We start from the raw sequence: 15000 nt of genomic DNA, 5'->3' as shown, positions 1-15000 counted from the left end.
AGTAGAAAAACTTTTTATTTATATTACTTTTGTTGCTTGGATACCCTTTCCTGCACTTCTTATCTTAACTTTTTCCCTCTGTGTAATTTTCCTTTTTTTTTTAATGTAAGCAAAAACAATAAACGAAACGAAACTAAATTAGAGTGTAGTTTCCCTCCTGCGTGTGAAAATCCAGCTGGATTGTGTTTTCTCCGTAGCAACAATGCGATTCAGAGTTGAGAGAAGTTCTCAGACCTCAGCAGTTTTTCTTCATCAACATTATGACTTTATGTTCTGTGAGGATTAACTGCAGTGGGAAATGGTTTCACCATTGCTCACAGACAACTTTCACGTCATATTTTACACATTTTACATACCGACTTGGTAACACATGTTTTATTTCTTCAAAGCAAAATGGTTTATGAGGCCGAAGTTCTGCAAGAAAGTCAAGTGGGTGGAAGTGACACACAAGCAAAAACAAAACAGCAACATGTGTTTCGTTTCGCGAGAAGTGGTTGCAACCGCCCAAAAATGCACCAAGAGATTTGAAAATTTCTCAAAATTTGCTTAAAACATCAGTCTTCACAATAAAAGCGCATGTGAATTTTATTCAGTTTAAATTAGAAGCAGCTATTACGCGGAATATTGTTATGATGTAGCCTACCTTTGACACAGTATTACGATATCATGCTTTAGCTATCTCAAGTATCCGCAACTTATATAAGCATTGCCGAAAGTAATTAATGTTGAACAGCAACAACAACAACAACAACAACAACAACAACAACTCTGTAAACCCAAAATCCCGGTGCATTTCTGATCTAGAAGAGCAAATTCAAATGAAATCTCACAGAGAGAAGTGCATAATAACGTTACAATTATCACGAAATAACGTAATAGTTTTACGTTATAACGTGAAAACTACCACGAAATAACGCGATAGTTTCAAGTTATAACGTGATACTGAGCCCTGTTTTTTTTTTTTTTTTGTTTGTTTGTTTGTTTTTTTGTTTTTTCTAGTGGGGCAAGGTTCATTCGAGTTTAGGGTCAAGTTTGAGCCGATTACCTTTATTTTGGAAATATCCAAGACAGGAAGTCGTACATTGCCTCCTCCGACTGTCCCTGTTGAATCGTCCCTCCGTCCAGCGGCGGGCGGAACTTTCACTTCTTCCCCCTTCACGACAAGATGGACTGGCACGAAGACGACGGCGTAAGTCGTTTCCGCCTCCACCAGCTCCTGTTTTTGAATTCCGCGTTGTGACGTAAACATTCCATCTCCGTCTTAAAAGTTGTTGTTTTATGGTTTTTGCTTGACAAGTAGTAAGTAGACAGTGTCGCGCCACCGCCTGTCAGTCGCTGCAGTTGACTGGCGGATCAAGCTCGCTGCTGTCACGGCGGCTTGAAGCTAGTTCCTGCAGTGGGCGCTCCGCTCCGCTAGCCTGCTGCATAGCTACCCGGGACGGAAACAGCGACACCAGTAGCTTAGCTTATCTTTAGCTTCCTCCTCTGCTGTCAGATTTATTACCAGGAAGTGGTCGATTCCAACACCTTTTGAATGACACCTCGGTGGTCAGTTCGCACAGAGTGAGTGTGTGTGGGTGTGTGTCCCGACTTGTTGTCCACGTCGAGCAGTGGTTCGCTGCTGCCACATGTTGTTGTTGGAATCGAGGCGTTTATTGTAGCAGCCATTTATAATAACCGGAAGCGTCATCAAAAAAAAAATCCAGACTGACAACAGATCCTCTGATTATTAGCGTCAGATCATCGTTATCATCATCTTCACACGTTGATTTCATCGAGATGAACTCTGAATTGTTAATTGGGTGCATTTACTCTTTATTAGTTTTGCTGTGTATTGTAACTCAGTGGGACATGGCAGAATTCACCTCTCCGTCAACTGTGATGCCTTATTGTTTCTTTAATAAGAGTCATTTTATTGACATATCAATAAAATATGAACAAAACTGCTCACAGTAATGTACAGTAATGTAATGTATTAAGAAATCATTTCCGGGGTTGTTGTTTTTTTTTAGTATTCCCACTCCCACATTGCTTGTCATGTTATGCACATCAAGGCATCAGAATAACTATTTGGCATTTTGTGTTTATTTGATTACAACATACATTGATTTATTTGTCTTGTTTTCTTTTGAGAATAAACTACAATGCTATGCTAATTTACACACACAGAGACAGACACACACTCACTCATAATTTTTATATCATATAACTAATGCTCATACTATCAGAAATATCCAAGGTTTGTTACTCGTGTGTGTGTGTGTGTGTGTGTGTGTGTGTGTGTGTGTGTGTGTGTGTGTGTGTGTGTGTGTGTGTGTGTGTGGATTTGTATGGTGGCGTGTGTGTGTGTCTACATACCCACACACCACAGAGAAAAGTTTAAAAAAAATGTTTTGGTTCACTCTAAACTTCAATCAACCTCTTATTGTTTCTTTTACATTTTACACTGGAAAGATCATAAACCTAATTTTTGTTTTTCCACCTTAAGGGCCACATGCATGACAGTTGTCACCACGGCCACGGAGGCCACTCCCACTCCTCCCACTCCCACAGCCACGGGCCGCGGGCAGCGCACCTCCTGGGCCCGATGGTCAAAGGCGGCGGCGGCGGCGGCGGCGAGCAGACAGTGAATCTCAGCCAGCAGCCCAAGAAACGGATCATGATGGACGAGAGCGGCAGCTGGGACATCGTGACGGCCACGCAGTGAGTGAGGGTCGACAGTAGGGGGCGCCGTCGTCCAGGGTGCCTTAAAAAATTGGGTTGGATTTCCATGTGGGATGCTACGATTTGAGTTCATCGCAGATTGTTACGATTATCGCGGTAATGGCAGTTATTGTAGTTATCCTGATTATTGATGCACCTTTGTTTTTTTTTCCCTCACTCTGTTGATAGTTAATACGTTTAAACAGGGTGTAAATATTTTCCACAACAAAAAGCTGTTCTTGTTTAAACCAAATGACATTAAGTGACCTTTTTAATAACTTTGATTTTAGCATTATAAGCAAAATCCTGCAGCTGTCTTCATAGAATAGAATAGAATAGAATAGAATAGCCTTTATTGTCAACGAGATTGAGATTTCAACTCCCTTGGTGTCAAAGAGAAAAGAGAAAAGAACAAAAACAGCAGCATAAACAGTAACAAGAGCATTTAGAACACAATAAATATATGTACAACTAAAACAATAGCAGAATGAATATGTACAGGTGCCGGAGTAATGCGTAAAGACAGATAAATGGTTATTTCAACAGTGAATGTATTGTACTAAGTCCAGTACAGAAGAAAACAAAAGCTTATTTGGCATATTCAGTTAATAACAAATACAGATTTTTAAAAAAATTTTTTGCAACTAAAATCCTCAGTTCTCATCATTTCACAGCACATTTCACACAACCCATCACATTTTTTAACAGCTGAAACTCAAACTCTATCACTAATGTCCTTGAACATGTCCCACCGTTTCAGTGGTATTTCTGTTTAAATATGGCTGGGAGGTGAAGGTAGGTTTGTTTTATTGCTTCAGGAAGGTTCAGGAAAAACTGGCTTGGAACAGCAGCAGTGAGTGTTTGACTGTTGCGTTTGCACAGCAGGAGGCCACGCAGCACAAGTGGAGGAGTGTCGGTGGGGAGAAACAAAAAGACAATTTCACAGTTTAAATACATTGAACTTCTTTTTTTGCATTTTTTGGAATTCAGTTTGGATGAAAAGGGTAAATAATAGATTTGTTTAAAAAAAACAAAAAAAACAACAGTGTGCAATTCACATGGTGGCCCTCTAGGAGCAGCAGAGTGACACTTCCTGTCACACGGTCACGATGAAAGAAAGAAACCAGCACAGCTTCACTCATCAAAACTGTACTGAAGAAAATCTTGTGTATGCACAATTTTTTTTTACACTCAGAAACTGCAGGAGATCATGCATTTTTTTTCTTTCTCTTTTTTCCCTGTATGTGGCAGCTCTCGATTTTCAGACAGACAGAAGAAGCAACAGATATTTCTCCCTTTGATGTGAAATAAGCCAAATCATAAGATTGTGAACGTAAATTATTAATATACTCATCATTTAAATAAAATGTACATTGACTTCCGCTGCGGCTACAGTAAGGTTTCAAAATAAAAGCATCCAAAACCATGAAACAAATGAAGGACTTTCAAAATAAGAATAATACTGAATTAATACGAAATGCATAGAATAGAAATCTAAAGAAAAACAAATACATCAACCATAACCATTACGAACAAGAGAGAACATTTTTAACTTTTTTTGTTTTAAAATGGCAAGTGCACTGGCACTTACACTGTAATTCAGAGTGTGTGTCCCTCCCTGTGTGTGTGTGTGTGTGTGTGTGTGTGTGTGTGTGTGTGTGTGTGTGTGTGTGTGTGTGTGTGTGTGTGTGTGTGTGTGTGTGTGTGTGTGTGTGTGAGGTTTGGGGGCCTGGAGCGCTGCAAGGAGTTGGTGGATGCGGGTTACGACGTGCGGCAGCCAGACAAGGAGAACGTCACACTGCTTCACTGGGCCGCCATCAACAACCGACTGGACCTGGTCAAGTGAGTTCTGCAGCCACACAGGCCTGGTGACCATCCATCACAAAACCAGCGCCGGAAGTGTGAAGTGCACAAAATCAACACAACGAACATTAGCCTGGCGCAGCATTGAAACATAGCGCCACCTACGGCTTGAGCACCCGACTACGGGGGAATTCAAGGGACAAAAGAGCTTGTTGGTTAAAATGTGATAATAAAAAAAAAAAAAGTGCGTTATCCTTTTTATCTAATCTCATTGCGGTTAACCCGTTGATGCTGACACCCCTTCTAATTATTAATTATGATTGTTAAGAAAACACAGTGGAAGTGACTGAGCTGCTGACTTCCTGTCAGGTATTACCTCTCTAAAGGGGCCGTGGTGGACCAGCTGGGCGGAGACCTGAACTCCACTCCTCTCCACTGGGCCATAAGGTGACTGCAGACCACACACGGTTTCATCAGGGGTTTCATTATTATCATTATTACTATTTACTGTTTACCCTAATTCTGGGGTGTTGTTTTTCTTCTCCTGGTTTTACTTTCTTGTTTGTTTGGGTTTTTTTTTTTTAACTCTCATTTCACGTTTTTAAAATTGTCTTATCAATCACTGTCATCACTGAAAATAAACTGTATGGTTCCATGATGCAGGATTTAAAACCCCCTCCACCCTCCTCCCACAGGCAGGGCCACCTGCCCACTGTCATCCAGCTGCTGCGGTATGGCGCCGACCCCTCCATCGCCGACGGGGAAGGTTACAGCGCTCTGCACCTCGCCATCCTCTTCCAGCACATGGCCATCGCAGCCTACCTCATGGCCAAAGGACAGGTGGGTGGACACACACACACACACACACACACACACACACACACACACACACACACTGGACGACAAGCTTGATTTCCCCCTGTTTCCTGTCTGGACAGGAAGTGGATGTGCCTGACTGTAACGGTCAGACGCCGCTGATGTTGGCGGCCCAGAAGATAATTGGGTGAGTTGGAATGTAGAGAAGCACTTCTTTATGATTTATCCTTATTGTTATGAGCTGCACTTGATGCTGTTTTGGAGAATATTGTCACACACACACTTTTAATTATTATTATTCATTTTTTTTTAACCTGGATGAGAGAAAGATGTTGCCTGAGTTAAGGGGGGCAAAGAAAGTCTGAGTCACAAACATAAAAATCTAAAACAAAAGTAAATAATGAAAAATATCCAAATCATCATTGGAACATCTGCAGGCCTGTGTGCTATTTAAAAAATGAATATATAAGTACATATGTAGTGTAGTAGTATACATTAGTATTAATATTTGTCAATGTTTTATCTTTATTTATTTATTTATATCTATATTTCTATATGATGACAACTTTGTTATAATAATAATGAATACTTGGACGTTGAACTCACTCACACAGTTGATTGACTGACAGATTGATTGATTGATTGATTGTGTGTCCCCAGACCTGAACCGAGCAACTTCCTGATCAAGAACCACGCCTCTGTGAGCGCCGCTGACAAGCTGAACCGCAACACTCCGCTGCACTGCGCAGTGCTGGCGGGAAACGTGGACTCAGCGCACGTCCTGCTGGCGGCCGGAGCCAGTGTGGAGGCCCAGAACATCAAGGTGAAGCCCCGCCCACCCTGCTGCGGCTGCTGCTGCTGCTCCCTGGCGACCTGATGGCCATCGTGTCTCTTCTCCTCTTCCTCCTCCGCAGGGTCACACACCCCTGGACCTCGCCCACCACGTGAACAGCCCGCTGCTGGTGCACTTGCTAGAACATGCCCTCCAGGAGAGGCTCCGCTCCAGCTCCCGCTGCCAGCGGCTCGTCAGCAGATACAGGGTAAAAACACACCACACCCCACCACCCACGTCCGTGAACTTCCCCGTACCCCCCACCTGACCTGACCTGACCTGACCCGACTCCGCCCACCCCCCTCAGGTGTTCCTGCACTTTGTCATGTGCACGGCCGTGTTTGGCGGCGTGGCCGGCATCGTGGACATGGACACAGAGTCGTGGCTGCTTAAGGGCATCATGCTGGTCTGCGTGGTGGGCGTGACCAACGCGGTGGTGAGGTGAGGAGCCCGCATCACTTACTGCTGCCTGTGGGGTTCACCCGCATTAGATCAGATTAGATTGGAAGGTCAGGAGGAGGTCAAATCTGTCTGAGGAGTAGGAGGGGCTGAACTGGAGTCAGGAGCGTATTGGTCCCATATCAATATCGGATATCAGTACAGTATTAATATTGGATACCAGTTCAATATCAATATTGGATATTGTTTCAACATCAGATATCCTCTCAATATCAATATTGGATTTCGGTTCAGTATTAATATTGGATATCAGTTCAGTATCAGATATATGTCTGATATCAATATCGGATATTGGCACATTATTAATATCGAATATCAGTCCAATATTAATATCGGATATTGGCTTAATATCGATATCGGATATCGGTTCAGTGTCTATAGCGGATATTGGTTTGAAGTAGCAAAAAAAAAAAAACAGCATAAGGAACTTTCACAATTATCACTGAAGTGAAGAAACAAAACCTTCAAACAACCAACACTGAGCAGGACAAACTTCCCACAGGACGGAAAAAGGCTGTTGGCTAGAATGGGAAACTATCGGAAAATTTATTTCTTGAGTAACATCGTATGTACATAGTATTATGATGTATTAAGTATATGTAGTATGATGGATGGAGCCTTTTCTAACATTCACCATTACAAAAATAAGTCATGGAAAGTGTATGATTGGTGCTGCTATCAGATCGGATTGATATCGCTCTCGGCCGATACCTGTAATGTCGTTACGAATTGGAATTGATGGACCTTTCACAAAAAGAGGTCCATACCTCCACAAGGTAGGAGGCCCAGTGGGTGGAGCCTGACCTGGGAGATGTATTGGACCATATGATTGGCCCTTGGCTGATTCCAGAAGCAAAGGGAGGGAGCGGGGCACTTTCTTTCTTCTAAAGTTGTCATTTTTGTTCTTGAGTATCGCCAGGAGAAAAAAAGTAGGCATATGGAATCTATTGAAACCCAAACACAAAGGAGAATAACAATGTTGTAAGCGTTGGTGTCACTGCCCTCTAGTGGACGATAAATGTTGTGACAATGATGCAAACGATGATTACTATTATTATTACTATTACTATCATCATTATTATTATTATTATATTTTTTTACCTGCAAACTGTATCTTATTTTCCCCCCAAAAACAGGAACCTTCCAAATCCGGACTTTGAGTCCCTGGTGCCGTCAACGGCCCTCATGGCTTCCATCTTCTGGATGCTGGTCACCTGGTGTCTGTGGTTCCTGCCAGATATCCTTCCACCAACAGTCCCTGAAGAACGCTGCGGAACCCAGGAGTTCCACCTCCAGACCAAAACACCCATTGTGTTTTTTGTTTTGTTTTTTTTACGTTCTTCAGCTGCGCTTCCTTTCCATGTCTCTCATGTGATTTGCCTTGACCTTTAACCTCCCGTCCTCCACATGGCCCAAGCGTCACGGTCCAGGTACTGTTCGCCCTCAATGCCACGGCGCTGCTCTACTTCCACCTGCGCACCTGCAGGACCGACCCGGGCGTCATCAGGGTGACGGAGGAGGAGAAGAAGATGGTGAGGAACCCTGAGGAACCCTTAGGAACCCAGAGCAGAGAGCAGCTGCTTGGCTTGGTGCAGCTCATGAGCTTTGTGTGTCTCTGTGTGTGTCAGAATGTGTTGGTGTTGGCTGAAGCCGGCTGCCTGGACCCCCGGATCTTCTGCACGTCCTGCATGGTGAGTCTCTGGTTTGTTGCTTTGTGGGTTTGCTTTGTTTACTTATTTATTTCTGAGATTATTGAGTTACAGCTGCGATTTCATGTTTGAAAAAAAGTCATGGATGCTCTAATGCAAAAGTTTGTAAACTTTAAAACAAATGTAATAATGATTAACTGTCATGTCTTTGCTCAAATAATTGGCGTAAATGGTCGTAGCAATATTTAGTGCAGGGGTGGGCAAACCTTTTAACTGGCGGGCCTCAATGGGTTCTAGAGTTTGACTGAGGGGCCGGAGCAGGAGCAGACAGATGGAGTGTTTTGGTGACCCACCTCATAGGAGAAACAAATACATCATGAGATGAGATATGTCGAAAACATGCTTTCAGGTCAATTCAAAATGAACCAAAGCCAAGTTACAACGAAATCTGTGTCTTTGAAGCCCCACGGTATTTAGCTCTTTATTGAAATGACTCTTAAAACACTGACAAACATGGATGAATTACAGCTATTTTATGACTTACTGACTATTAATTATTTCTTCAAGTTCGGCATGCTGGATAAAAAAAAAGATTAACACGTCGCATATGGCCCCGCGTCGTAGTTTGCCCATGCCTGATTTAGTATCATCATGTTGTTGGTGTTGCTCTCTGTCCTGCAGGCCAAGAAGCCAATGAGAACCAACCACTGCTTCTTCTGCGACGCCTGCGTGGCCAAGCAGGACCATCACTCGATCTGGATGAACTGCTGCATCGGTGCGCAATGGGAAGGCCAGAGAGAGAGAGTGGAGGGGTGGGGGGGTATTTTTGATGATTCTTAATTAGGGCTGTCACTATAAACTCATTCATCCCAAAGAGATTAATCACGAGGCGTGACGTGCTAGTTTTTGGTGTTTTTTGATCCACCGGACTGGCGAGGCACCAGAACGGTGGATGAAAGAGCATCCGAGAAGCTAACTGAAGCTATTGCTAAATGGGTGGCAACTGAACACTCCTGTAAAATGCATATATATTATATACGTACTAATAAGTGGGTCTAGGCGCTCTGAATTGAAAGAAACAATAATACAAAAAAATCGGAGAGGAAATAATTTATTTGTGTAAATTTAGTTCCCAAGTAAGAAACTCTGCTAAGAACAAATATGCACATAAAAATTATTTTAATTCAATTTCAAATGTGCAAATCAAAACGTGATTAATTACAATTAACCATGGAATGTAAGGGATTAGTCCCGATTACAAAAAGTAATCGCTTGACAGCCCAAATATGGAGCTAAGAACTGTCAGAAATAACTGGATTGTAGTCATACGAAATCAAAAATGCGATTTTTGATTAGAAAAATAGGTCGACCTTTAAAAAAATTAGAACTACGGAATGTCAGATTAACCCTGATTTTAAAAAATTGATTGTTTGTATGGCCCAATATGGACATAGAAACCCTCAGAAATAATTTTTTAACATTTTAAAGATGCAAATCAAAACTTGATTAATTGCAATTAACTACGGAACGTGAGAGATTAATCTCAGTTTTGAACAGTAATGGTGTGACAGCCCTGGTCTCAATGTTTCTTGTGCTCAGTATGGAGACTTATGTTGCAGCTGTGGGGCCGTTGGTAGAGTGGGCTACAGATAGATGATCAAAGGGTTGGCGGTTCAAATCCCTGCTCTAATGGGTGAATGAGAGGCCATTCTAAAGCGCTGTATAAGTGCAGTCCATTCACCATTTTTTACCATTTGCTCCTCCAGGTGCCAGGAACCACCACTACTTCGTGCTCTTCCTGTTGTCCTTCTTCCTGATGGGGGCCTGGATGTTCTACGGCTGCCTCGTCTGTGAGTAGTGAGGCGTCGATCTGAGCACGTGCAACTGCGCCGTCGCTGGTGGTTCCTGTCAGCAACATAACGCTGGTTGTCCCGTCCCCCCCGACTGTCAGACTGGTCCACCCGCTGCGCCCTAAACTACGAGGAGCAGGGCCTGTGGGGGGTGCTCTCCGCCCTAGTGGGCTGCTCCCCCTGGCTGCTTTGCATCTTCCTGCAGGCCTTCCACCTCACCTGCTGGTCCGGATCCACCCTAGCGGTGCAGCTCTACCAGGTACACTCTGGGTTTTATGTATATTATATATGTAATTAATTCAAATATATAAAATGTATAACAATAGTAATAATGATAATAATAATAATAATAATAATAATAATAATAATAATAAATATTATTTGTAGTTGTAGTATATTATAAATATATATATATATATGAATGAATTATATTAATATAGAATTATATTAATATATATATATAATATATAATTATATATATATATATATATAATATAATAGTAAATTATATATAACAAATAAATATAGAATTATAAAAGCATGTATTCTATATATTATTATTACTATAATATGTATGTGTGTGTGTTTATGTATGTTGTATGTTGTTTTTTGTTGTTTTCCCCCACCCATTAAAAGTTCTGTCAATCAAAAATAGCATCGTTTTTATTTTCTTGGTTGCGACACTTGATTAAAAGACGAGCACTTCCTGTCCAGGTGTTGATGCACTTCCTGTGTTTTCCAGATCGCCTTCCTGGGACTGACCACTGCAGAGCGAATTAATCTGATACACTTGAAGACGAAACTGGGACAGCCCGTCTCGATGAGACAAAATCCCTACAAGTCAGTCCCGTTATTCACTATTATTAATATTGATATTGACTTAGATGGTTTTTATGATATTGTTTTATTTGTTTAGGCGATTTATTTGTATTTGTTGTGATTTACAATTTTTTTTTAATTTTAATTTTTAATTTTATTTTATTTTATTTTATTTAGGTGCCTTGAACTCAATATGCTATCATGTCGTTGATGTATAAAGCTAGCTAACACAGCAGGAGAGACAACGAAGCCTGCCGTAAACGAGCCTTTGCTATAATTCTGCAAATTTCCCCAATGTGGGATTAGTAAATATGTTCTATTCTGTTCTATTTTAAATGTGAAATATTTCAAGTTTTCAAACTGTGTCTCGGCTGCTGACCAGAGTCTCTTGTCATTGTGGGGGTTGATTCTTTGCGGCTGCAGTCTGGGCGTGCTGCGGAACCTGGCCTCCTTCTTCCGCCTGCGCTGCTGCGGCCTCGTCAAGCCCGCCGTCATCGACTGGACGCAGCAGTTTCCGCCAGGACGCCAACACAACCTGGCGGCTCACACCGACCTGGTCTGACCAATCAGAAGGCACGGCCAGCCCCCCCCTCCCCCCTCCCCCCCGGGACCAATCAGGAGGCTCCACAAGGCCCCTAGGACCAAAGGCGCAGACTCCATATTATTTGCTGCTTTGAGAGGAAAACAGGAGGTCGACCAAGACTGCAGCTGCCTTATGAACCATATGGACCAACAGGAGTGAGGCAAAAATCACTCCTGGAAACGCTTTTTTAGGAAGGGGGAAAGTGGGAAGAGGGGGGCATAACCCTTTTTTAAAGGCCCAAAAAGAGTTTTGGGGGGAGAATTTTTGCGAGATGTATTTATGAGAACGTCTATGCCTATTTTTTATTATTATCTGTTCTGCTTATAAAAAAAAGAGAGAGAGAGAGAAAAAAAATTGTTTTGTATGTGTAAAACAAAAGTGTGTTTTCTAAACTTTTGTCGTACGAGTGCAGAGCATGGGTTTAATATGAAGGGACGACCACTTGAATAAAGCAACTTTTTGTGCCTGTCTTTACAACTTTATCCAAGAAAACAAAGTCTGGATTGGTTTGTTTTTCGGGTTTTTTTGGAGTTGGTATGGATTTGAGGAGGACCAATCAGCAGCATTTTAAAGAAGAAAGGGGGCGTGGCCTTGGAGCTTGTGAAGCAGTAGCAGTTTCTTTGCAATTGTGCTAATTCGTATCGAAAATCGATCAATTAATTAATTAGTTAATTAGTTAATTAATAATAATAAAAAATAAGTTGTGGAAATTGTTTGGGGACCTTTGATGCTAAAAATCTTTTTTTATTAATGTCCATTAGTGTAGATAATATGAATAGTTGTTTCTGCAGCGGTTGCTCGCACCTCCTGGCTTTTCCTGCTCAATTAGCACGTCGACACGTCTGTTTCACGCTTGGCCGTTTTTAATTAATTGGCTGAACGCAATTACTTACGCATGCAAATAGAATTCCACTGAGGATCAACCACGACACGACTTCACATTCGCAGTGTGCCAGTGAATAATGACTTGACTCCCCGACAGAATTTGACACATCCGTCCCCTTGTGAGCTAGCGAGCTAGCACATTTACAGTCAAGTTTAGTTTATTCATCTTATTTATTTAGTGCACAGCAGAAGTGAGTTTTCAAGATTCCAAATTCTCTTCAAGACTTCACTCTCGCTCCTGCACCACAGCAGGGTTGCCGAGACCAAAACCTTTAGGGCCAAAATTTTTGGCGTAGCACACTGAAAGGAACACACACACACACACACACACACACATGTATTATGTATTATGTGTACACATATATATATGTGTACATATATGTATACACATATATATATATATATACATATATGTATACATATACATGTATACATACATATATATATATATGTATATATATATACATATATGTATACATATACATGTATACATACATATATATATATATATATATATATATATATGTATATATATATATATATATATATATATATATATATATATATATATATATGTATATATATATATATATACATATATATATATATATATATATATATGTATATATATATATATATATATATATATATATATATATATATATATATATGTATATATATATATATATATGTATATATATATATATACATATATATATATATATATATATATATATATATATATATATGTATATATATATATATATATGTATATATATATATATACATATATATGTAAATGTATATATATACAGGTACTACCCGAAAAATTTGAATATTAAGTAAAAGTTGTTTTACTTGATTTTGGCAATTTATCATAAAAGATGAAACCAACAAATTTTATTGAGCCATTAAACGCTAATTGACATCTCAAGCAGTTCCTTGTTGTAATCTTGCTGATTAAGATTTTAGCTTATTAAAACCACAAACCCACAAACTCAGAAAATTATTGTAAAATTTGAGGGGTTTTTTTTAAGCTGCAAGACCTGATCAGCAAAATCCAAAGAAATAACAACTTGAAATATATTGATTTGCATATTATTCCTTTATATAATATGTCAAATTCACCTTTTAAGTTCAATTGCAGAAATACAACAACCTTTTCAGGATATTCTAATTTTCTGGGTAGTACCTGTATATATACATTTTTATATATATATGTATATATATATATATATATATATATATATATATATATATATATATATATATATATATATATATATATAAAATAGGGTAAAATTATGTTTATGTATTTCTGCAATAATATTTGTCTGTGTATGTGAACGCTGGTACCTTTACAGTAAATCTCTCCATCCTTGTCTGTTACCGTCGTTGATTCCAGACTCTTTCCGCAGAGGGCGCAACGAAAACAGGTTTTGTGCCAGGCCTTAGTACACACATGCAGCGGTACATTAATAAAATTATAGGTATACATACACTACCAGTCAAAAGTTTGGAAACACCCCTGTGAATTTAATGTCTTTTCTTTCATTCTCATGACTGTTGACATTGTAGTTTCTCATTGACATCTAAACTACGAATGAACACACATGTAATTAGGTGGGAAACAATGAAAGTGTAAAATAACTCAAACATGTTTTATATTTAAATTCTTAAACAAAATAGCCACGTTTCTTAAAAAGTAGATTTAGATTTATTTAATGTGTTTCCAAACGTTTGACTGGTAGCACATATAATATACATATATGCATGTATATATACATATATATATATATATATATATATATATATATATATATATATATATATATATATATATATATATGTGTGTGTGTGTGTGTGTGTGTGTGTGTGTGTGTGTGTGTATACATATATAGATATAGATATAAAGATATATGTACATATCAATACATAAATACATATATGTATACATACATTTATACGAATATATAGATCGATGCACGCACACATATATATTCCCAATAAATTGTCTCTTGAAATGAACAATTACAAATCAATCAAACCCATCAGCCAATCCCAGCAGTCCTTACCTTCCCTGCTCCAATCACCTTCTCCGCTGCGTAGACGGCCTTGGAGCAGCGAGGGCAGCGGTCCTGACTTCCAAACTTTGAGAACTTAGCGGCGTTGGAGTTGGAAGGAGCAGTTTGGGGTTTGGAGCTGTGGAGACGGAAGGTCGAGAAGCACGCGGATGTGGCTAATGTTGCTAACAAGTTACCATCATTGTACCGTATGTGATGGTCCGAGGGCACTAGCCACCTCAGGTAAAACCTTCAGGTCTGGTGTTGTTAGTAGTCTGATTCAGGCTCGGCTGAGAATAATTACACAAATATTTGCTTTTACTGTCACTTTTATTCTGCTGGTGTTAAAAGGTTCATTTGAGGCCAAATTTAAGCTAGATATGTTAGCAACCTTTTAAACAAATCTGTCCCTAATAGGTGCGCTGTTGGCTAGGTTAGAATCTGGTAACAGAGTGGATGTCGGTCTGTTAAAAAGCTCAACGGGCCATAGTTTGCTCATGCCTGGTCTATACCTCTGAGGCTGCTGGTGTGCGTCCTG

The 15000-nt window shown here is 40.0% G+C and overlaps 2 protein-coding genes and 1 long non-coding RNA gene across 3 annotated transcripts in view; 2 read left to right on the top strand and 1 right to left on the bottom strand.

Annotated features, from left to right (window-relative positions):
• Nucleotides 1-1018: 1018 nt before the first annotated feature.
• zdhhc13 (zDHHC palmitoyltransferase 13) lies at nucleotides 1019-11996 on the top strand. The gene is made up of 17 exons (XM_076035594.1): nucleotides 1019-1189; nucleotides 2489-2703; nucleotides 4423-4545; nucleotides 4876-4953; nucleotides 5202-5346; nucleotides 5445-5509; nucleotides 5983-6145; nucleotides 6237-6362; nucleotides 6462-6595; nucleotides 7750-7852; nucleotides 8023-8145; nucleotides 8242-8304; nucleotides 8944-9037; nucleotides 10029-10112; nucleotides 10214-10371; nucleotides 10855-10952; nucleotides 11355-11996. The coding sequence occupies exons 1-17, from the start codon at nucleotides 1166-1168 to the stop codon at nucleotides 11491-11493; spliced, it is 1935 nt and encodes a 644-aa protein (XP_075891709.1). The 5' UTR covers nucleotides 1019-1165; the 3' UTR covers nucleotides 11494-11996.
• On the top strand, nucleotides 2710-3722 carry LOC142894665 (uncharacterized). The gene is made up of 2 exons (XR_012928044.1): nucleotides 2710-3236; nucleotides 3291-3722. It is a non-coding gene; the product is annotated as an uncharacterized LOC142894665 (long non-coding RNA).
• A 556-nt stretch (nucleotides 11997-12552) lies between the features above and the next one.
• csrp3 (cysteine and glycine-rich protein 3 (cardiac LIM protein)) overlaps nucleotides 12553-15000 on the bottom strand; it is a 5195-nt gene continuing 2747 nt past the window's right edge. Inside the window, exons 3-6 of the mRNA XM_076035605.1 lie at nucleotides 14975-15000; nucleotides 14475-14601; nucleotides 13756-13849; nucleotides 12553-12699 (exon numbers count right to left, since the gene is read on the bottom strand). The exon at nucleotides 14975-15000 is cut by the window's right edge and continues 146 nt beyond it. Coding sequence (XP_075891720.1) covers nucleotides 12626-12699; nucleotides 13756-13849; nucleotides 14475-14601; nucleotides 14975-15000 — 321 coding nt within the window. The 3' untranslated portion in view covers nucleotides 12553-12625. The remainder of the gene's footprint in view (nucleotides 12700-13755; nucleotides 13850-14474; nucleotides 14602-14974) is intronic.

This window comes from Nelusetta ayraudi, unplaced genomic scaffold (genome assembly GCF_046127955.1).
Source record: "Nelusetta ayraudi isolate G7.1 ecotype Tasmania unplaced genomic scaffold, CSIRO-AGI_Nayr_v1 ptg000002l, whole genome shotgun sequence".
In the NCBI taxonomy this organism is placed as follows: domain Eukaryota; kingdom Metazoa; phylum Chordata; class Actinopteri; order Tetraodontiformes; family Monacanthidae; genus Nelusetta; species Nelusetta ayraudi.
The sequence above is the reverse complement of the archived record's forward strand: the minus strand, read 5'-3'. Positions and strand labels throughout refer to the sequence as shown.